Source organism: Rhipicephalus microplus, chromosome 3 (genome assembly GCF_043290135.1).
Source record: "Rhipicephalus microplus isolate Deutch F79 chromosome 3, USDA_Rmic, whole genome shotgun sequence".
Lineage (NCBI taxonomy): Eukaryota > Metazoa > Arthropoda > Arachnida > Ixodida > Ixodidae > Rhipicephalus > Rhipicephalus microplus.
The window spans coordinates 231,961,818-231,986,224 of record NC_134702.1 but is presented as its reverse complement, the minus strand read 5'-3'; the positions used below and the strand labels follow the sequence as shown (position 1 = coordinate 231,986,224).

At 44.1% G+C, this 24,407-nt stretch overlaps 1 protein-coding gene across 3 annotated transcripts in view; it reads right to left on the bottom strand.

The window, feature by feature from the left end:
• The window catches only part of LOC119167561 (uncharacterized), a 69,187-nt gene that overhangs the window by 6,422 nt on the left and 38,358 nt on the right, over positions 1 to 24,407 (bottom strand). For all 3 annotated transcript variants that reach the window (XM_075890796.1, XM_075890799.1, XM_037419067.2), the window contains exons 2-4: positions 18,968 to 19,257; positions 10,286 to 10,429; positions 794 to 1,932 (exon numbers count right to left, since the gene is read on the bottom strand). In XM_075890796.1, coding sequence (XP_075746911.1) covers positions 794 to 1,932; positions 10,286 to 10,429; positions 18,968 to 19,257 — 1,573 coding nt within the window. The remainder of the gene's footprint in view (positions 1 to 793; positions 1,933 to 10,285; positions 10,430 to 18,967; positions 19,258 to 24,407) is intronic.

Here is a 24,407-nt window from a genome sequence, read left to right as displayed (position 1 = left end):
GCATTCTGTTTGGAGCTGTAGTAACTTGAGAAGTTTAGGACTGTTGCAGCACGATATACATTTTCCGCACAGTAGGTATCAATCAGTCAAGTAATCAGACGGAAAATGCGCTATCGTTGCACATTATGCCAGAATGTTTAGACGCGTACGTGCCAGAAAAATTGTACCTGGTTTATTGAATTCGAAACACGTAAAAGAAACATTTTTTTTTGCTGAACTTGTAAACCAGGTACGACATAGTTGGAAGACGCAATGTTCTCAAGATAAATTTTAACTACAATTCCTTACTTGGTATTCTGTGTTATTTGGGATGCTCGGGCATTACCATTTCACCTCTATAAAAATGCAGCCGCCACAGCGAGAACCAAACCCGTAACCTGTGGGTCAGCGACCGCGCACTATAGCCGCTACGCCACCTGTGGTGGACCATGACCTAACAGCTGTGTTAATAACGTTGTAAAAGATTTATCTACCAAAAAGACTGTTAAAACGTCTTGTTAAATTTATATTTGACCCACTTAGAGTATATTTGTAGTTGTAACAAAACTAGTCGAGCTGTGACTTCAAATGCCCAATGAAAACTTAGTTGCAGATTGCTTTGCTGAGCATTATGTAAATGACAACGTTCTCCATTATCTCAAACGTAGGTGTTATTTGGCAATATGCTTATAGGGGGGTACTATTCTTGTCGTGTACCATGCATCCAAAAAAGAAAAATAATATAGCACTACGAACTAAAAAAAATGAATGAATAAATAAATAAATAAATGAGAGGTCAGCATATGCAACTTACCTGTACGATAATGTAGCCTGTGAACGACACAGTGTGAGGCAGTGCCAAAGAAGTGATTGTCATTGCACTGAAGCACGATGCCACTAATGTAGTGCGTCCAATAAATTTAAAGTCAGCCACCAATGGAAGGACCAAACGTCCCAAAAATTCGGTAGCTGCGCAATACGTCATTGACAACTCCGCTCTCTTTTGTTCTACGCCTTTGTCCATAGCGTAGTCGACAATCGTCTCTTGCACGACGAGCGCTGTGTAGTCCGAGGCCACAGCTCCCAGGACGAGGAGGTAAAATGTCGGGTTCGATAGTAGCTTAAGTGTTCCACTGTAGCGAATCCGGGCAGCCGATGGTCGATCTGCGGATTGCTGATGTTCCATCGTTTCTTCAGCCCTGGCATTGTTGATTGAGCCGTAACCTTGTTCTGAAGCAAGCTTTCTCTGCAAATCACGGTGATTGCACTGAGCATCTTCTTCCAAGTCCGGCACTATTCTCCATTTGTCGGTGCTACTTTCTTTTTGCGAAACGTCTTTGATTGGTTCTACAAGACCACCATAATTTGTGTCAAGCGCTTCGTTTTTCGTTAGAAGAAAGGCGTGGTTTTCAGAGAACTTATGGGTATTTTGCGAAGCGCCGCCTTCTTGCGTATTACCCTCTCTAACACGCGTCAACTGCGTCGGCCTCTCTTGCATGAAGAGCTCAGGCTTTTGAACTTTTTTCTGATAATGATCATTCGAGAAGTCCCCGCACTGCGTCTCTGATGTCGCTGTACCGGTATCGTCAATTTCATTCTCACAGGCACCTACGCTTCTCCAGTTTTCCTCACAAGCATTTACCGGGGCATCCGATTTGACTACCTCAGGGGACTTGTCAGGATGATTTCGTTGCCTTAAAGTTTGCACTCTCGTAAGTTCCCTATTTCTAAAGAAGAGGGAGAAAGCCGTAGCATTCATGGTTAACGCCGCGTAGATGAGCAGTGTGCCTTTGAAAGAATAGAGCTCCTGGAGCCACGACAGCACCTTGGGCAAGATGAGAGAGGCCAGCGTGTTGCCTGTGTACTTGAGTCCGCACGCCACCCCTCGATACTTTCGGAAGTGCATCATTAGAGCAACAATCACCGAGACACTGACGATTCCGATGGCACCACCTGGAAACAAGGAAATATGCGCGGTAACGTTGCTTCACAAGTTGAGTTTTTAAAGTCGCTGGGCACTGATATTCAGGCTGCATTGTGACTTAGGTGAATTGCAGCGGAGCGTAGAAGCGCCCAGCACGAAATTTAGTTGGGATAGTTTTTAAGTGGTGAGAATGGGCGGGTTCGGCCCGCGGCTTTTTGTACAACACACGCATGGTTGCGCTCCCAATTGCATTACACGTGGGGCAAATCGCAAGGCAAAAATCAACAGTCCGCCAGAACATTCCGTTGCGTCCAGGATCCCACCGGTGGTGTCTTACGGCTAAATATTTCTCAGGGCACACGATCGAAACCAAACGAGGGGCTCTCATCTCTAAAGGGGAGTAGATGGTAAAGAAAACATTCTAGGGCGCCGCTTCTACGACCGAGAACGAAACGTAAAGGATCCGCCACCATTGTGACCGACAGCCGAAAGAACTAGGCCGTCATGTACATGTACTATTGCGCTCAGTATGAACTACATCACGCGAGTGCGTGGTGGAGTGCGCTACAAGGTTGTACAGTGGCGCCAATCGTGGCATATTTTTGAATTATCGGGTAAGGAATTGGCTGTTTCTGCGATGCACATCGCCCCCATTTGCTTTCCCACTCGCCCTCATTTAGCCTTGTAGTGATATCAACTTCGGTAATGATAACTGCCACCGTGTCCTGAAAACTAAGTTTTGTACTCGACAAATTGAGCCCCGGAAAGCACGCGGTATTTAGCCTTGCGCTTTTTTTTGCTTGCTTTATTTCATTCGATTAAAAATAAAGACTGAAACGGCACTTTCTGTATTAGCTGAAAGTGGCTCTATAGAGAAACACTGAAATTTTCTTCAAATTGTGAAATGTCCCGAGTGCCTACACTCATAAAAAAGTTAGTCAGAAGGTAGGAACTGCAGGCATGTAGGCAGTAACTGCAGCAGTTACTACTTTTATTCCACTGTTACTACACTTTTGCTACATGTTTGATACTTACGTTAGTGAACAGTTACTACCTGCAACTGTTACTAACTTTTTGCGACCTCTTTACTACCTACGTTAGTTAGGATTTAGTAACTTAAATGAAAGAGGTGGTAACTGCAGCCGTTACTACCTTTCTTGCCCTCTTACTACATCTTTGCTACCCGGCTTTTGACTATCTATTCCAATATAGTGTTTGAACGCGATTCTGATAATTTGTGAGAGGAATCGTCTTGACGTATAATCTTTAGACGGAAAAATGACGCAGAAGGTATCCGCAGAACAAGAAATACATTTTGTTTTAAATTACGCAACCAAGATATTTAAACGTCATTCTGATATTGTCGAAATGAAGAAGTACAAGTTAACGAACCATAAGAAAGTGCTACATGTGTCGTAATAGACAATCATAACAAAGTTAGTAAAAACAGCACATATTAACAATACCGGCAGATCAAAATCACCAGACGGTCACAATTAGCCTCGAGGACTGTCACAGTTAATCCACTGCGGCGTGTCTTCAATTATTATCATTGTTTTGACGCGCCAAATGCCCAAAACGATTATTACCTTTCAAACGCAGATATATTTGTCGTGTGAAGCATTCAAATGCACTAATAATGAGTTCGGTACATTGCTCCGGCCACTGTAAATTACCTTTTTGTGGATATTTTATAATAAATAAATATGAGATAAATTTTTATAAGCAAGGCTGATTAAATGTCTTGTGCTAAGTCACCAAACACACGTAACCAGGTAGTATATTATAGTGCTATAGGTATATATTTGTTAAAATTCAACATGAAACGCAAATGCTCCCCTGTGCCAGACATGCCCCTGCAAAGTAGGGGCTATATATTTAATTTCATTTCATTTCATTTTATTCGGACATTTCCGCAGAAATGCCCACGAAGGGGGCAAAAGGAGAGTGTGTCTCCTGACTTGGCCCCTCTTCGTGAGGCACCTCGGGCAGGTAGAGCAGGACAGTACAAAACACCATAACATATTTTGAAATACAATACAAGTTGAAAAACAGTGAATACTATAAACATTACATACATTACATATATATACTCCACGCTTACTTCTTACTACATGTATACGTAAAAAATAGTGAACTTCTTTGGTCTATGCATTCTTCGCATTCATGGCGCACCCCGCTTCTTACTCGAAATTGTCTAGTTGTAAGACATTGATTAGCCAGCATTAGCAGTGGAGAAATAATATGCTAAAATGAATGAACTACGTAGTATCGGTTACTATTTTTTGAACCCTTTATAAGTTACTACCAATGGGTGGTATCGGCTAGGGTAGTAACAGTTACTAACTGCTGGTAGTAACAGCAGAGGTAGTAACTGTTGCCACCCTCGCCGTTACTAACTGCGCTTACTACCAGGGTTGTAACATATGTGACAAATCGTTACTACCCCAAAGTTAGCAAGTACTACCAACTTTTTTCTAAGAGTGCAGCAGTGAGCTCCTGCGAATAGTTGAACTGTCCCAGAAGCAGTGTACTGAACGCTAAATAGCAGACATCACGTGGAGGTCAAGTAACACCGTAAATCGCATCATCCAAGCTTATAAAAAAGAAGGCTGCATCAATGGCGGCCTCGTGTAACGACTGCTGCTGAAGACGCCGACATCCTCGATGCCGAAATCCTCGACGCCGTGAAGGCAAGCCGCTTCAGCACTGCCAGAGAGGTCGGCGGGGCCGTTGCAGTGTCTGCAAGTGCGTCGACAATAAAACTGCAAATAGTGGAAGGTAGACTGTGGCTCCGAAATCGCGCCTCTCCTTGTCAAACAAGCCGGTAAGTCTTAACTTCGCAATAGAACACGGCTCAAGGACCAGAGGCGACTGGAAAGCAGTATATTTTTTCGCACTATCCTTAATATATATATATATATATATATATATATATATATATATATATATATATATATATATATATATATATATATATATATGTGTGTGTGTGTGTGTGTGTGTGTGTGTGTGTGTGTGTGTGTACGTAAACAACACGCTGGGACCAGATTCATCGTTTATGGCACCCTGTCAAAAGTAGCATCGCGCACGTTAAAGCTTCGGGTGCCATGTCCCTTAATATGCATGGCGTTTTGTACAGCACTTAGAGACCGCTGACATACGCAAAGTGTTGCGACATCCTCGATTGCGTTACGTCATGATAGCATACGCACTGGACGGGCCTTTTCCTGACGGGGACTTCCTGTTCAAGCAAGACCTGTCACCTGTCCACACTCCAAAGGTTGTTCAACAGTTCAACATGCGAGGGGTGCGGTGCTTCAGATAGGTCCCCAAAGGGGCATACCTCAACATAATTGAGGCCGTATTGGGCAGAATGAAGGTCAGGCTCATCCGCCAATGAGTTATGTACCGCTGTCGAAGAAGAAGGAAAGTGCGTGCAAAATGAACGCAGTTTTATTGATGATCTGCAGGCGCCACTATCGTCTATTATGCCGAATGCGATTGCCGTGGAAGGCGCCATGACCCGCTACTAAAGCGTGGCGACCGCTTCATTACCTTTTGTGTCATTTCCCTTGAGTTCTTTCGTTTTAATATTATGAGTGCCGACGCGCCATCGGTTCAGCAGCAAAGGGGGAGGATTGAGTCCGCTGCCAGTCGCCATCGACGAAGTCAGCAGAAGGAATTGCAGATATTTCATTTAGTTGCTTCCGAGTTTATTCATCTTAGTCCAAGATCTTTATATTTCATTTTTGTGTACAATTTTTTCTTTTCAAATGCGTTTTGAATGAAGTCAGCGCGAATTATCCGCATGGTTGTTCATATAGATATTTCGACTATGGCTTGTTCACTAGGTTATTTGCTTTGTATTATAGTGAAAGAATAATCGTAGTATTTTCCTCTTCCTAACTTCTTCGACTGCGAGAAATTGACTTTTTTGCCATTCCAAGCTACAAATTTTGAATATTACACAGAATAAAAAGGCAACAAAAATTACCACTGGTTTTCTTTTTTTCTCCTAAATTGCAGTAACTTTGTCTTAAATTCTAAGAATGTTTTGTTCTCCTTCGATGACCTCACAGTTATTTTGGAAAGCCAGGTATGTTCATTATTCAAGAACGCTGCACACGATCTCACGTTGACGTATTCACGAAAAGCGCTTCCTGCCTACCCCTTCCCTTGGCGAACTGACGGGAGAATGGTATATGTTCGTAACTAGGGTAGATAGTGGGCGATCAAGTCGCTGTATTGTGCTCAAATGTTTCTTCAAGAAAGACAGAATCGATAAAAAACACTGGCAAAATGTTCTTCCAAATAAAGAAGAGGGGGATGAAAGCAGGGATACGGGGGAGGATGAGTATTCGCAAGATCAGCCAAGCTTTCTCCCGATAACTCGAAAACATGTCACGATCGTGGCTGCTGTACTACCAGGCAGTGCGCATGGCCACGAGCTTGCGTGGTCATACTGAGCGCGACAGTACGTGGACCTGCTTGTGTACTAGAATGAAGCGCAACTTGGGGTTCATGGGCGACACAAAAGAGGAGCCTTATTTTTAATGGTTAGAAGATGGTAGAAGACCAAGCGTGCAAATCTGAAACCTATCTCTACATTTTCAAAGTGTAGATTATGTTCAGAACATAGCTTTCTTTTTCAACAGTGAAGCTGGTTAACCTAACTCTAAATTGTTTCGCCTGTCAGAAAAGTACCGTCATAAACGACTATGGGCCGCATAAACTGGTTAAATCACACCACTCACAACTGGCGCACAAAATATGGAGAAGGCGACCGTGAGACCTATGTCTGCGAAGTGATGGCGAGGAGCTGTAGATCACGAGTAAGTGGAGCACTCGGGAACTGAATGGCAATGGCGGCAGTGACAAGGCGCCAAAGCAATAGAAGGCCTTTATACTCTAACCACGACGTGCTCGTAGGTCTGAGAGGTGCGATTTCAGTGCGAGGTTCGGTACGTTGAGTTTGTACATATCAGTTTAGTTTCTGTGACTTTCTGTAGTTTTACAGAAACTTCTTAGCGCCGAGAATAAACGTAAAAAAAACCTAGAATGAGAGAGATCTAGAAACAAATTAGAAAGAGCCTGAACCACACTGTTAAGTCTAGGAAAAACCAATAAGAAATAAGATTAGCCTTCAGAACCACACAGTTTCCTTATTTCAAACCTTGTGTAGCTTGACGCTGATATCACCTCTCTTTTACAAAGCGCACAGACTGGCTTCTATGACCCGCACTGCACGTTTTGTTGTGATATATAGGTAAGTCTCTTACATGGCTACCTCAGATTTGAAACTTTGAGTAATGAAACGCGGTAGAGAAAGGTTTTATGAACGGTTGTCATAACCCACTTACGTGGTTTAAATGGGAGAGCTCTGTGTACTGCCCAAAGGACTGGTCCTTGACTGCCCCTAAGGATGGGCGCTACCACCAACTTTAGCTGAAAGCTGTTGCGCAGCTCCTGGCCTTCGCTGTCCTACTTACCGAACATGAGGCGTGGCGCTGGCGTTTTCGTAATAGCCTTCTGACACCCATATACGGGAGGGTTTCAGATGACACAATATGACGGTAATAACTCTTTTTTCTTTTTTTAGTCCTATGTTTTGGACAAATACGTACCCCAATCAGAGCTCTCTACACGCTATTTATAGCAGTCAAAAGTTGGACGAAAGTTAGTCGGGTCAGCTATCATGATGAAGATGTAGATGCGGTCGCTGACCAACCCAAGGTGAAAAAACAAAGAGACGTTTCGGGACCCATAAGAGTTCCTTGTTCACGCGGTATTTGTGTCGTGGCTCAAAAGAAGCCTGCCCCGCATGCGGGGATGTATCCACGTTAGTACACATGCTCCTGTATTGCGAGGCAGTGTACACAAACCCCGCTATCGCTTCGTCAAGGTGGGAGGTGGCCCCCCCGCAGCTCTTTTCCGGCCGACCGATATGGGCCGTTCAGCAGGATCGCGCAGGACCGCGAGGCTTGGCCTTACAATCTCTACGTTGGAGTCGCCCGCCGTGCGCTTACGCTCCAGATTAGTGTGGAGTGGTAGTGCACAGGGGACATCAGTAAATATCGCACCTACCAACCAAGCTATGCTTTGGCGTGCTACAGTAGCTAACGAATTATAAAGCATGTGCAGGGAGAATCATCTAATCGTATACATCTGGTAATAAACTAACCCATAATTGAACTCAAGGCATAGCTAAAAAATGTTACGTTTGAGCAGATTATGTGGAGGCACACTTTAGGACGAAACGATGCATGCAACTGAGAAGCGGCGTGTTTCGGTTACCGCAAACACCATCGATGTACGCAGCCCAGTCTGGCAACTTTCTTGAGCACTTAAGGTGCGCAAGTATTGAACATAAGTCCTTCCATGGCAACTGTACGTGTCAGTCTCGTTTAATTCATGCTGTCAAAAGTGGCCAGATCACGACGCTACGAAGTGACTGAGTTTACGCCACCAGAGCCATTACGTTTCGGTAATAATGTCGTGAACCGGATTCGCTTCAAGCAGCGGGTCGAGCTGTACTTCACTGCGACAGAATCCTCGGAACTTGGAAAGCACCGCAGCTCCACCCAGAAAGTCGCCGACTTGCTTTAGCTGGTGGGCCAAGAGGCGATCAACGTTTACAACACTTTCGACCTCAATGGGGAAGAAAAGCAGTACACCAACAAGTTAGTTCAAGCATTCGAAGCACACTGCTTACCCCACAGCAACAAAGCGTTCGAGCGCTACGTGTTGCGGAGCCGCACGTAGACCAAAGGTGAGCTTTTCGAACAGTTCTATCAGGATTTACAACTGAAATCGCAGAACTGCAACTTTGAGAACCTCCGGGAATCGATGCTGCGTGATCAAATTGTGTACGGCGCATCTAGTAAAGCGTTAAGAGAAAAGCTTCTAGCCAAAACGGGCTTGACGCTCAGCACAGCTGTTGAGTGGGCAAAAGCTGAGAAAATCGCTGCCGCGCAAACGAAAGCGCGGAGTGAAAGCAAGAGCGTGGACGCAGTGACGTAAGAAAAAAGGAAGCACCAGAAACACATGAATGACTTGCATGAAGGGCGCACCAAAGAGCGACATCAAGGAAAGAAATGCGGCTACTGCGACCGCTCGCATAGACCTGGCGAGTGTCCAGCATACGGGAAATATTGTGCTTGATGCCGGAAGCAGAACCATTTCGCAATTAGCGGCAAAGCAAGAGCAACGCATGCGAACGACGTCGCCGAGTGGGATGACGACGACGATGAGGGCGTCTTGACAAGGCTGCACATATCTACGGCATGTAAGAAAGCGAACACGGCCGATCGACGCGACTGGGAGGTTGCAACTCATATTTCAAGGATAGAAGTGCGGCTGAAAGTCAATAGCGGCACGCAGGCCAACCAGCTGCCGCGCCGTGGGTTTGACGCCCTGAGAACAGTGTCAGCCGCAGAGCGCCCGAGCAGTACTGCGTAGCTACCGCGAAGATGAAATAGCGTACATGGGGAAGATATTACTCCCATTTCAGATTAGAGAAGGCACCAGGATAGTTGAGTTTTTTTGTTGTGAAGAAAGGTCGGCAGGCGATCTTAGGACTACGCCTGCGTGCAGTTTGGTCACGTGAACAGATTTCGAGCCGTCAACAAGGATGACTTATCGGTCTGCATTCGCAGAAAGTATCCGGAATTGTTTGCGGGTGTCGGACTACTAAAGCGAGAATACAGCATGACGCTCCAAAATGGCGGCCTCCCAATCATCGAGCCGGCGTGACGAGTACCTCACGCAATTTGACCGTGGTTGAAAGAGGAGTTTGATCGCTTAGAGGCAGCGGGGATCATAGCCAGGATGCGTGAGTCTTCTGAGTGAGTAAGCCCACTTGTTATTGCTATAAAGAGTTGACACGCTGGGTGGCGTACATCGATGGTCTTGGCGGTAACCGATACACGGGGTAGCAGCTTTGTTTTGCGTATGCTTTGTATTATAGGTAAATTATAGTTCCAGCTAAAAAGTTCTCCTGCTAGCCCAAGTCTCAGTTCTAATACGTGTAACACTGACCATGCTCATGCTGCTAAGCTGCGGTGCTAGAAGTGTTCGAATTGTTTTACGAGTATGCACTGGACTAGAATTTCGAAGCTTGCTTCCAGGTGGCTGCGTGTCATTGAAGAAGCTATAATTCAAGCTCGTGAATGAAGAATATTTATCAAGCGCTGTTAAAGCATCGGGCTATTGCGATGAGAACGAAAGGCTTCATTGAAGCATGAAGTCATTGCGTTTCTAGTCTTCCTTTCGCGAACACTGCTTCCTAACATACACTGTTATAACGACCACAACGTCCGCGAGTTGAGGCTGAAAATAATACGCAATAATAAATACTGAGGTGTGTTTACATTACCTTACCATGTAAAAATCCGAACGTCAAAGTGGTCCAGGCTATGCTTGGAGCGAACACTGCGGCTAGTAGTCCCAACCAGAGCAGTATGCTTCCGAAAAAGGCAATGTAAAATATCGGGACGATCGGCTGAAGAACGGCCACGAGGATGCCTGTAAGAATAATTAAGTTTATTTTTAAGAAACATTGCAATTCACCATCATTCCAGTGACATTCAGCTAAATATACTTCGGAAGCTTCACGTAGGAAAATTATAGTCTTCGTTTACATAATAACAACATGTAAGTTTAGATTGCTTTGGAGTCGGCTCTTTAAAAATCACGAAGTTCATGTTTAATTAGCAAGAAAAGAACGAATGAATCAACTTTGTTTATTATTATTGCGGCAGTACTCTTCGGGCGAGGAGAGGCAGGGTAGAGAGGCTAATGCCCGTACCAACGCACCCTCCAGCAATAATGATGGTGGGGCCAAAAGCGAACCTCTTTGGTTTTCGTTTACAACCGTGGCATTTGAATTGTATGTTACTCTCCGCTACTTCAACCAGCCGTGTGACAAGTACTGGACTAACAGTCGTGCGCTATGGGTAGGCGGGCGCAAAGTGGTGCACATAGCAGGCACAACGTCACTTATGCATGCCCCTAAGACTACTCGAACGTGAGAGCTAATGGGTGTGGCTAATTTAGTTTTAATTGTCACCATCGTTGTTTTCGAAGCCACGTGAGTAGCTTCAAGCTTTCATGATGCTGTAGCTGCTACTGCTGCTCATGGTGAATTATGAATTTACCTTTTGCTATGAGTACGAAGCACCATCCATACACTTCCTTGTCCAGCAGTGTGTCGTTTTACTTGTTTTTGCTCGTCAGTGTGTTTGAATAGAAATTCCCGATTTGCAACCGACTGCAAAACACAACCTCTCGAGCTTCAATCCACCCTGCTGATGCGCGATTCACGTGGTCTGATGCCGGATATGATTTGAACTACCTCCGCGAGACGTTATATATTTTCTCACAATTTCTTGTGATATATTTTCCCTAAAAAGTGTATTTCGCCTAAGTAGTTCCAGTGGTGTGCCTTTGGGGTGTACTATTTGACTGCCACGTACAACTCGAAAGTTCAGTTCCACCTTGCATCCTGCATTTCATCTGATTTTGTTTGAACCTATAATGGTAGCCTACTTTTTTAACCAGGTGCTGTGGTATGCAAGGCAAGTGACAAGTGTCCTAAGAGGCACTTGAGCATTTTGCCTTAATAAGGAAAGAAAAGTAATAATAAAGAAGAACGTTTACACACGCTATTATTATGTTCAAATGCCTTTGGCGGAAGAGGCCGAAATGTATAGTGCTGTCACCCATATTATCCATATGGTGCCCAGAGAAGAATTTGTCACGCACTTAAGATAGAGAGTCGCCTCGAGATATAACCGATGACATTACTCCGACTGCATTACGGTTGCAGTTAAGCATGTACGCAAGTCTGAGGATGGAGAATTTGAAAGTATCGTCAAATATCGCTGACCGCGATGTCAATTGGAGACGCCCATTGAAAACGCCAATTCATTTTCTTCCACCTAGCACAGATATCAAGAGTGCTTTCCACAAGAACACTTGTTGCAACAAATAATGATTTTGGCATGACTTGAAACAATGACGAAAATAGGGAAGACCTTTTCTTTGACATGTCAAAAGCATTGCGCGGTGTGCTACACGCAAAATGGTTTGAAACAGACAGAGATCGGAACCAACACGGCAAAGGTAGCATTTCATCCCACATCCGCCGTAGGAGTCGAAATAACGCGAAAGTAATATGTGTCCTTACAGAAATTGTTGAATGTTTATTACTGCACATGGGTATAAAACCTTGCAAAATATGATTGGTGTTTGGTACTAATAGCACCGTTTAAAGTGGACGCACTCACGTTGAGGTTACCCTGCGCAGGGTAACCATTGTCAATTCATTGAATTTCGCCAAATTACGAACAAAAAGTTGCCAGAAGGGCACCATTCTTCTTCAAGTTTCGCCAAAAACGTCAACACTCAGCATATGTGCGACGAACCTGGTAATAAACTGCTAATTATGAATTGCTCTTTAGAGTACAGTGTCGTTCATAACCCATGAACTGTATTGACTTTTTCCAATGCCAGTCGACAGTTCATCATGAGAGGGCTACTGGGCTTGGAATGCTGTCACCCGCTTCACCACGGGGGCACTGAGAAGGGGCATGCACGCACCAACAGCGTCTCTGAAGTCTAGCGCCTCATTACAACAGGTTGTTATGGTTTTAGTTGTATAGAATACAGAGCGAAACAGTCACTAAAGCAAGAGAGAGACGGCGTAGGTAGCCTTCCTGCAGGTTTTAGAGAATCTTAATGAAGTGGAACAGTGTGTCCAACAATCGAACTTATTCATAAAATAACAGAAATCAATTTGGTAGAACTGCGTAACATTGGCAATTCTCGCACCCCACTTTATTTGCAATTACGCGTACGGTACACATTTGCCTTATTGCAGTTTGTGAAAGCTGCCCCGAAAAATCGACTCCTGGGCCAGCCAAAAAAGTATGTTAACAAATTTAAACTCTACATAACAAATCAGGGAGTACTACCGCATGCAGTGAATAAGTCGACAAGCTATGGAGGACAGTTGGAGCTCTCGTCAGAACATGCGCGGCCTAACCTTAAACTAGCCACTTGAGAAGTGAAACTTTAAAGAAGCTTAAATTTTTTGACTCACCTACAAAACTTGAACCACCACTTCGCGACACGCGAAGCACTCTGTTCAAGTACATTTTGCTGGGATGTTGCTGTTAGAAGCACCAGTACGCCAGTGCTTCAACGATATAGGTGAATTGAAATACACGACAGACTTACAGGATTGCGCAGAAAGTGAGCCTTCTACTGCATGGAGGGTCTAAAATATGCAAAATGTGGAAAGTTGTTGTTGTACATTCGTTTCGAAGACACTGAGTGTAGAATATCTAACACTGTCGAGAGATAGGCCGAAAATCGCCAAAAACTTGCCAGATCACCATTCATAATTTTAGGTCGCCACGGGCCTGTTAATTCACCAGTTTGGTGAAAAGTCGCCATAGGTGGCAACCTTGGCTTGGCGGTATGTCTCCATCCCAAAGATTAACGTCCACAATAAGCGATTAAACAAACTCTTGAGGTAGCAGTTCTAGTCCATCCTGAAAGCGTGATGTGGCTGCCACACCGTCCATCCTGACGGTGTGACAGCGAGTAGAATGTCGATGGCTCGACGCAGAAATTGGTGTATGGTCACCATCTCGGCATGTTAAAGAGCTATTCAACACCACTTCTCCACTCAGAAAATTTGGTGCAAACTCATGACGTCCCTGAATTCAGGCCGTGATTTTTTATTTTGTTGAATAAAATTGTGGAAGTTAGCGCATTTTGTTGTCGTCCCTCTCATGTCCCTATTTGTTAGCGCTCAATATGTCATCAAGCTACGTTTACCAACATGCCCGAAAGATGGCATTGCTAAAGTTCATTTCTAGTACATCGGGCTCCTTTCTGTATTCTTCATACGAATCTTGTTCAGTTGCTCCCCTCTTCATTCATGCCAACTGTCAAGCTCATTCGCTTTCCTTCTTCATTCGCTGCAAGCATCTATCCGACGGAGTCGCGTGGTTGTTTGGTGGACTTGCCCCTTCAGCCGGGCATCGCATCAGAGTCCTCAAGATTCTTAGGAGTGAGTAGCAAACGGAGGCTTGGATGTTAAGGGACTTGCTGAGGATCTCCTTGGAAGATCCAGGAAGGATACGAAACGTTAACGGAGAGTGTAAAAACTTCCTAGTGATTGCCACCAGCAGCAAGGAATTCATGTGGCAGCAGACTCTGCCAGGCTTACGTGCCAGCATCCCGAACACGACAGGTCCAACGACATGCAGCGTCAGAACCACCAGCCAGGTTAGTATACGAGGCTACGTTGAAAATGTTGACCTAAGTTCGCCGTCGAGCCAAGGTGGAGTGCGCCAAAACTTTTGAGCCTTGTGCGACAAATGTCAAAGTGTGCCCTGGAAGGTTAAGCGTATCATTGTATATAGGAAGTGGTAGAAGTGATCTCGCGAAAAAATACCGATGCCTTACCTGTGCCTGTAAGCTGTGTAGCGTCTTTCTTGAAGCAGAAGCAACTGTGCCTTCTGACAGCGTATAAGAAGGGCGGACGTGTTGTCCTAGGCGAAGGTGACTACAAGGAGAAAGCCTGTTCTGCAGTTGCCAATGTTTTTAATGAGTGTATCAATGTGTCCCTTAGAAATATAAAATGAGAAACAAAACTTATTTGTAGAAAGGTGGGCTTGAGTATATTGTTCTATGATACTTACGCAGTCAAGAAGAGTAGCCTTAAAAATATTTTTAGCGCAAAAACGCACAAGCCCGAATGGCCTTTGAGGGTAATTGTATCAAAAATAGGGCCAAGGCAGAAGATTATAGCTGTTTTCTTTTGTTTTTCAAGAAAAGCTTGGCAATATTAAAATTTACGACCCTGTTGTGATTAGGCATTCCGTAGAAGTTCTAGATTTCCTGAAGAGTACCACAGATAAATGCTCGTTGGCCTACTCTTTTGACATAACGAACTTGCATTATTCCTTCCTTCAAAGTGAACTAATGATGTGCGCAGAAGAATGCATTGATGACTTTGGCGTGGTTCGTTTCAGATCTCAGCCGGGATATTTGTTCCATGCTTTTTAGATTAGCTTCGCTGGCATCTGCGCGCGACATTTGCCACGTGGAATGGGAAAACTTTTCTTCAGAAGCTGGGCGTCTTTATCGGCTTCTGTTTGGCGCCGGTATTAAGTGACATTTTTTCTTACTCACCTTAACAGAAACCTGGTACATGTCTGGTCAGAGCACAGAGTGGCCAAATGTCTAAGATACATGAACGATTACGTTGTCCTGTTCGAGCTGGAAGTACACGTAACAGTAGAATAACTAAAAAATTGTTTTTCCCCTTGCCTTAGCCCCCTACTAAAACAGTGAAAGAGCCGCCCCATAACGTGCTGTGGTTTTTAGACATTGAGCTTGAATACATAAAGCAGCACACGTGTTGCGAATACAAACCTAGAGCTAATAAGCCTTGTTTGCCATACCAATCTGCTCACTCGAAGCTAGTTAAAACAAGCATTGCCAATCTGTTTTGGAAGCGCATTGTGGAAGTCCAGCCACCTTAGAATCCTTATGAGCCAGTCCGAGAGGTTATTTGAAGCAGGTTTCTCAGAGTCCATAAAGGTGTCGGTTATCGAGGGTTTTCTTAAAATATGACGTTTGAACAGTGGCCCTTGGGAAGCGGCCATCCAACAGACGGGAAGCAGGAGCAGAGTGGCAGTACTGCCTTATCTGCCCGAAACAGCTCATAATGTGAAGAAAATAGCTAGTCGAAGAGACATCAAAGTAGTGTTTCCTGCACCACAAAAGCTTGGCAGGATAAGTCGCTTGAGGGACCCGCATCGCAGGCCTTCTGTCGGGTGCTCCAAGAACCGTCGCGACCCTTTTGTGGATTGTGTACAAGGGGTAGTTTATGAGCTTCCGCTCACATGTGATAATAAATGTATAGGTCAGATGGGTAGAGGCTTTAAAGATCGTCTTCGCGAACACAAGATAAGCCCCGCCGCGGTGGTCTAGTGGCTAAGGTTTTCGGGTGCAGATCTGAAGGTCGTGGGATCAAATCCCGGCTGTGGCGGCTGCATTTTTGATGGAGGCGGAAATGTTGTGGGCCCGTGTACTTAGATTCAGGTACATGTTAAACAACCCCAGGTGGTCGAAATTTTACGGCGTCTCTCTTACTCATATGGTGGTTTCGGGACATTAAATCCTACAAATCAACGCAAGGTTAGTGTTAAAAACAAGAATAGCTACGGCCAGTTGTTTTTTCTTTTCATTGCTTGGAATGTGGTTACGCACCTGCGTACAAATCTGGCATTGTGCTGGCGAAACATAAAAATGTTCGAGAGACGATTGAAGCCGATGTTATATTTCTCAATAGTGTGACACGCGTGTGAGTGCCCCATCAGTAGACCTTTTAGATCAGGAGAGGTCTTTTCTGCTTGGCTAGTGGATAGACGGGTGGCGCCACTGTGCATGGATATATCAGTGAGCATTTCATGAAAATAAAATTGTCGATGTTTGCTCATTGTGTTGCCGTCCCTCTGACGTCCCTGTCTGTTAGCGGTGAATATGTCGTCGAGTTCATTAAAATTAAAAGTAAAAATAAAAACAACCGTGGCAATATGCACGAAATTGTTGCGTATTATCCTTTTCCGATTGTCTTTGAGCTCGTTAGTTAACATTGCAATGATAAGTTTGTAATATTTGATCGATGCATCAACTTTAGTGGTCCACTGTTAAAGGAAACAAGTTCGAACACAACGTGCTTAAGTCTCACTCTCTTGCAATGGCTTCGATTCAAATGAGACGACCAGTTGTGCGCAGTTCTGGCTCCTTTTGACAGACTAGTGCCATGAATAAACATTGTTATCGTATCCACTTGTACTGGAGGGCTTGAAATAATAACGGTGCTCATTGTAATGCTCCCTTTAACAGTGGACGCTAGTGTACATAGTAGTATAGTGGTGGCTACCGACCCAAAGGTCACGCGTCCAATCCCAGTTGCTGAGATCGCGTTTTAGTGGAGGCGAAATGATAAAGGACCGTGTACGAAGAAATCGCAGTGCATGGCAAAGAACGCCGGGTCGTCAAAATTTACGTAGCCCTCCACCATGGGTTCCCCTGTCTTTAGCGAACTTCAGCGACTTCAATCGTATCCATCCATCCATCCATCCATCCATCCATCCATCCATCCATCCATCCATCCATCCATCCATCCATCCATCCATCCATCCATCCATTTATCCATCCATCCATCCATCCATCCATCCATCCATCCATCCATCCATCCATCCATCCATCCATCCATCCATCCATTCATCCATTCATCCACCTATCCGTCCATCCATCCATCCATCTGTCCGCCCATCCATCCATCCGTCCGCCAATCCATCCGTCCATCCGTCCATCCATTCATCAATTCATCTAGCCACCTACAACTTTTAGCGCTCCTGGCCGTTTCGATATTGAGATCTATGCCACAGTTGGCATGGCATGACATGGCTGTATGACGTGCAAAAGTGACTAATCATAACATGAAAATCATGAAAAGTATGTCATGAATGTTATAATTTACATGTCATGGTCCTGCTGTTGCGGTGCTTTCTCACGTGGCATATTGCGCAACTGGTATGGTATAACATGATTGCATGGCGAACATAAGTGACAGACCCTAGCGTGGAAATCATGACATGCATGTCATGTGAGTCAAGAGTACACGCCACAATCAAGGTGCGCTAGCTTCACATAGACCAAATTTGGTATTACGGGGCTTGAATGAATGAAGAAGCTATATGACTGGTGCAATCCTGAGAATCATGACATGCGTGTCATTTAAGAACATGACTACATGCCACACTCATGACGCACTCCCGATCATTTAGCTAGCTTCACGTATACGAATTTTGATGTTACTTGATGTGAATCGATGGCGATGTTCATCGGTGATGACCATGAAGGTCATTGGGCTGGTGAAAAAAACAATATTCAAGACATGATGGTCATATAAGAACATAACTACATACCACGTTCGAGATGCACTCGCAGCCGTTTCGCTAGCTTCACATGTACAAAATTTAGTATTACGTGACGTGAACAGACATTGAAAGTAAATGACATGTTCAAACTTGATAATCTAGGTATGCGTGTCAAGTACAACATGACTACATGCTAGCCTCCTAGCGTGCTCGCGGCTGTTTCGCTAGCTTCACGTATGCCAAATATGGTTTGACGTGACGTGAATTGGCGATGAAGATAAATGTCGCGATGAAACATGATAATCATGGCATACGTGTTATGTAAGACATGACTAAATGCTATGCTCATAGCGCTCTTGCAACCGTTTTGCTAGCTTCACGTATACAACATTTGGTATTACGTGACAGGAATGGGCTGCGAACACAAATGTCGGGCGCAATCGTTGCTGGTATTGCAAACGTTAGTGGTGCCATCGTTGCGCGACTGCAAGATAACATACTTGCACCTTATTTAGATACGCGAGTGCATGTAACGTTTCTACTTGTGTTTACTGTTTAGTACGTCCGTCCGCCATGTAGCGTTGTACTGATTTTGAAGTGACATGTCCACCTTCCTCATTCGTGCAGTGCATATCCGCGATTCTCAGTGTACGTGGGATCTGCCAATTTTTTGGACGCAAAAACCTCATTACTATTACGTACGTAGCATTTTTTTAGGTACGGGTATCTCTTGTTGTTTGCGTATGTCTTGTAACCTTGCTCATGAACGTTTCAATTAAGTCTTCGCAACACTAATGCGCATTTTACCATATTTTGCTTCTAAGTGTACGCTAGAAATCTCCAGGTACGTACCATAAGAAATCAGTGCTTAAAGTTTCATGTGCTGGTGCAATACAAAATGTCTTAAACAGGACGAAAGACGGGGAAACACAAAGAAGTAAACAGTATGCGCAATCCTGCTTATTTGTTCATTTTATACCATTGTTCATCGCGCGTACGGTTAGGTATGTACAACAGCTCCCGAGTTTTACAGCGCAACCAAGTGGATTTCATGATCCACCAGGAAAGGTTCGTGGGTATGGCAGCAACGTACCTGAGACGTGTCCCATAATTTGGAGGACGCTACCCGGCCAAGAGGCCTGTTTCCGTGTCGTCTGAAATTCCTCGAGAAAGTAAACGTAGAAGAAGCCCAGGTTAGAAGAGGACGCCACGGTGAAGAAAGCGATGAACGTGGCCGCAACGGCAATGCGCCACTGGGTGTCGACGCCTGCGGCGGGCCTCGCTACTAGGGAAGCACCGGTGCCTTCTTGCACTGCATTGCGCACTGACGGTGCACCAGCCCTGGATATCGCGGGAGCTGCCATTGTGCAGCTCCTGGTACGCCTGAAAAGAAACGAAATGACGTTGCATACACCTGCATGTCTAAATGCACAGCTACGTTTCGCACGGCTAAAAAAAAAAACCACGAAAAATTGCGCTTCCCCTCTCCTCGAAGGGAATTGTGAGTAAACGTGAATGCGTTTCTTGCGCATAGAGTACACGGCGTAATAATTTTAATGGCGTAAATTATCGACGAGACGGGGATTTTTACTACCACCATTTATATACACATTCATCAGCCAGCGAACCGTCGAGAGGGAGGCGCGCGCTTTACTCCATTTATATACATGTACGATTTTGTGGACGGGAGAGTGGGGCCCAGGGAAGAGAGGGAGCGAACGGTGAGAGAAAAAGCGGCAAAGCACTGCACCTGGACTCTCCTACACGCTTTCCACACACGTGGGAGCTGCGCCGAGGATGAATGGATGGATGAATGGATCGATCTGGCTGCGCCCTTTAGATCGGGTGGTTGCTCATGACAACTAGCCATAAAGTTAAATACTATCACTATGTGTTGAAGGATTGAATTTCGCTCGCGCCTTGATTGTTGCCACCAATCAGTTAACGTACCCTTGGTTATTTTCACCCCTTTAAAGTCTATTTAGCCTTCTGTGTCTCTAAACTCCAATGCTTTGAAAAATTCCACGCCATTGTCTTCGACCTGATGGCGGAGCCCTTTAGAGAACATTATCAAATGTTCAGCCGTTTCTTCCTCCTCTCAACACGTACTACATATTGTTTCTGTGCCTTCGTATTTGGCTCGGTACGTCTTAATTCGCGATACTCCTGTTCCCGCCTTGAACAGCAGAGAACTGCTCCAAGAATTATCGTAGATATTTTTTTTGCAATTTCCTGATTGAAAGTTCGGTAAGTCTCCAGTGATGATTTTGTGAGCATTCCCATTTTCCACATGTCCCTCTCTGTTTCCTTCATCTTCTTCCGATGTTTCCAATGTTTTCTTTTGGTTTGGTATTCTGCTGCTGTCTAAATACTTGGTTGACAATTTTCGAGTTCGTTTTCTCCATTTAGTATCAGCATTCTTCATATACAAGTAGCTGAAAGCTTTCATAGTCCAATGCTCCTCTCCCATTTTTCTCAATCGCCCCTCAAATTCTATCTTGCTGCTAGCTTCCCTGCACTCAAACGATATTCATCCCATGTCACCCTGTACCCCCTGATTTGGGGTATTCCCGTGTGCTCCCAAGGCAAGTCTACCTATACCAGGTTGCTTAACTTCCAATACTGCTTGAACGTCTGATTTCATGCACAAGACCGCATTGCCGCACCCGCAGCAGTTTACAAAGTATTCGATGATCATATCAACAAAAACTTTTTGGGTGCTCTCTCTGTCACCCTATCTCAAAATGAAATTGAACTTTTGAAAGAAATCATTTCATCGCATTCTAAAATACCCACATATGTCGCTGTCATTGGTTGACACCCTGATACGCTTTATTTTTACTCATTTGTATGGAGAAATGATTTTACTACTGAAATTTTTCCTTGTTCGTGTTCCTTCTCTGTTTTAAATAAATCTTCGAAGGCTCGAAATTATACAGTTGTCAGTGCACGCATCACCGCGCGTTGCTTCGCGTTTGTTTCGCCCGTGTCGTATCTAGCACAGCATGAGAACACGAAGAAGTACCACCTACATGCCGTTTCAGCCCTATCGACGTTGTATATTTGTCTCATAGTAGGGGTGCTGGACACCATTGCCACCGCTGACAAGTAAGCATGCGCCAAATGCACCATTTCAGTTAGCGAGTGTTTTCAGAACAGAACAGAACAGAAGGTTTTATTGTGCTAAATGATGAAGCATACATGTGCATGATATATAGAAAGAGGTCCCATAGTCAGAGACTGCAAGAGCCTCTTGTACAATGTAGAATTGAGAATAATTGTGATGTACATAGCAGGGAGACAGAGCTACAGTAAAATGAAATTGAAACAAATAAAGTAAGAATATACCCTTGTAATCTCTCTTGCCCCGCCGTGGTGGTCTAGTGGCTAAGGTACTCGGCTGCTGACCCGCAGGTCGCGGGTTCATATCCCGGCTGCGGCGGCTGCATTTCCGATGGAGGCGGAAATGTCGAGGCCCGTGTGCTCAGCTTTGGGTGCACGTTAAAGAACCCCAGGTGGTCAAAATTTCCGGAGCCCTCCACTACGGCGTCTCTCATAATCATATGGTGGTTTTGGGACGTTAAACCCCACAAATCAATCAATCAATCAAATCAATCAACCCTTGTAATCTCACAGAAACAATTTAAAAGTAAGAATAACGCGCTAACTTCAATGACAAGTGATTACAGAACGCAACTCACAATGAACAGGAATCAATTAAGAAACAGCAAAACAGGCTAGTTAGTTGACATGATATGATTTTTTAACTTCAAATAAATTACATTCAGGGAACGGCATACTTTAATGTCGAAAGGTAAACTTTTCCAAAAGGAAATTCCGAAAAAATGAATGGTTTGTTTGCCATAATTGGTGCGAACTTTTGGCAGTAGAAAGTTATTGTTAAGGGCAAACCTTGTGACATTGTTATTTGAGAGAATGGTAGTAAAATGTGGAAGTTGGTTATTTATAGTTTTATACATGTAAATACCAAGGTTATATTTAACTAGCTCAGATACAGTTAACATATTGTTTTCGTGAAGTAGTGACTTAGCGTTAGAGAGATATGGGCTTGACGTGAGATTTCTTATCGCTTGGTTTTGAATTGTCTGAACTGAAGCAAGATGAGTGGTGTATGTGTTACCCCATGAAGTAATACAGTAAGAAATGTGCGAATGAACAAAAGAAAAATAGAGTGACATAAGTATTGATGGATTGAAATGAAGACGAGATATAATCAGTAGTCGAATGCCATACGTCATTTTTTTCCTAATATATGCAACATGCCGGTGGTATTTCAAGTTACTGTCGAGTTCAACGCCCAGGAATTTACAGCAGTCGCTCACAGGGATGTCATTGCGCGCAATTATAACAGGAGGGATAGAAGGTAAGAATTTTTTGTGGTGAAGAGAAGACAAGAAATTTTGTCTTAGACGTGTTAATTTCTAACATGATATTACTGCACCATAGAACGAGTTGTGCCAGATCAAAGTTTAGTTTTCCAGTTAAGGATGTAATGCTGCTATCGGAGTCAAAAATTGTAGTGTCGTCGGCGTATAATATACAACTGGATGAAGAAAGGCATTTCGGCAAATCGTTAATATAGAGTAAAAACAAAAGGGGCCCCAGAATGGACCCCTGGGGTACACCAATATTAGTTAATTTGGTTGACGAATATGCATTAAAAATTACCATGTTCTGTAACCTGTTGCAGAGATAGCTACGCAATAATAGTAATGTTGGGCCAGTTATACCAAATGCTTCAACTTTATTGAAAAGAATGTGATGATTGATCGAATCAAAAGCTTTAGTTAGGTCGATGAAAACGCTGCCCGCATAGTAACCGTTGTCAATAGCCTTTTTTAATTGGTCAGTAAGTGAGATTAGCGCATGGTCACTGGAGTAGCCGGAACGGAAGCCAAATTGACAAGGCGATAGTATATTAAATTTGTTCAGGTAATTTGTGAGACGTGTACAGATCAGTTTTTCAATTACTTTGCTCAAAAAGGCAGAATAACGAAAGCATTTTTTCATTACACTGCCGACGTTTACAAAAGTCATTTTCTGGGTGGAAAGAACTAAATCCCACATGAATTTAGGTGATAATGATGCTAGTGCAGCTATAAAAGTGAATAACAGCACACCCCCACGAATACGACACTTTGTTTCGTGCATGGCCTCAACTATGATTACGTTGAAGACAGGACTATATGTGTGAGCTTCGCGGTGGGCCAGTAGGGTGCCACTATTGTCATGGTCAGTAAGGTGATATATAAGAGACATTGGTTCATGCCAGAGTTTCATCTTATGCTCTAATTTAAGGAATCGCCGAGAAGAATGCAGACCTAGACTGGTTAACGGCTTGAGGAGCAACTTGCAAACGTTTTATTTCATACATAGTTCACATAAATGTCCAGTCCTAGACACATGCTACTGAGGAAGGTATTGCTTTGTAGATATGACAAGTGCCTTGTACTTAATACTTAAGTGTACAATGCATGAAAAAAGTGAAGTAGTTGCAAGTGGCTCATTGTCATGCTAGTTATCCGTTCGTCCTTTAGAGTGTGGTTCTTTCAATCAGCAGCACATGATCAAAACGTTGTCGTAGTGTGCGTAGTTTCCGTGCTTCACTTATGTGTGATGTCATCAGCAAAGGCCAGATTTATAGGCACTAAATATTGGTAATAGGCTGGCAAAACAAAAGTTTAGACCCCCAAAACCGTACATATAAAAAGTACAGCTTGTAACAAAAAATTCAAATTTTCTAAGAAAACGTGCAGAACCTGTGTCTAAGACACAGAAACAAGAAATGTTTAAGTTTATGACGGTAAAAATGCACCAACGGTTCAGCATAATCATTCAATTTTTCTCAGAGGAGGTTCCGAGCACGGTCTCTCCTTTTATTGTCCAGCATGGTGAGTGAAGTGTCTACCACCAAACATGCTCCTGTGTCTTTGAATGTGAGCATGGCCGAAAAGGGCAGCACAGGAGCAAGTAGCCAGACCACTAATAGGTCCGGACGGTCTGTCCGCCACGTATTCATCGGGTCTATAATCACTGAGGGTCAATTTCTCTTCTTTGTGTGAACACTCTAAAGAGTGCCTCACCAGGGTTGAGAATTTCGAGCAGGCAAGAGAAGTGCGTGTGCTGAGTCTCACAATCTCGTCAGCAAAGGTTTGCAAAGCTAGCTGCCCCAAAAAGAGGTGAAATTAAAGACCGAACGCCGCTTTCCCGTCATATTATCATGCACATTCCTTATTTTCACTTTTGTTTCATTCAGTTTTCGCCCATAGAGCCTGTCAGAAATACTGAGTGCAGACTGGGGCTCATTCTTTGAGAAGGTTTCCGATTATAGTAGATCGTTCTGTTAAGAATGTGGACAAGACACGAACACTCGGGTTTATTCCAGAGCTTGCGCGCCAACCAGTTCTATAATGTTCGACAGCACACGTCTAAATGCGTACTGACGCAGAGCGCTGCAGAATCCAGTGTGCACCAAACAAATCAAAATTGGCGCATCTAAGGCCATCGCCTAA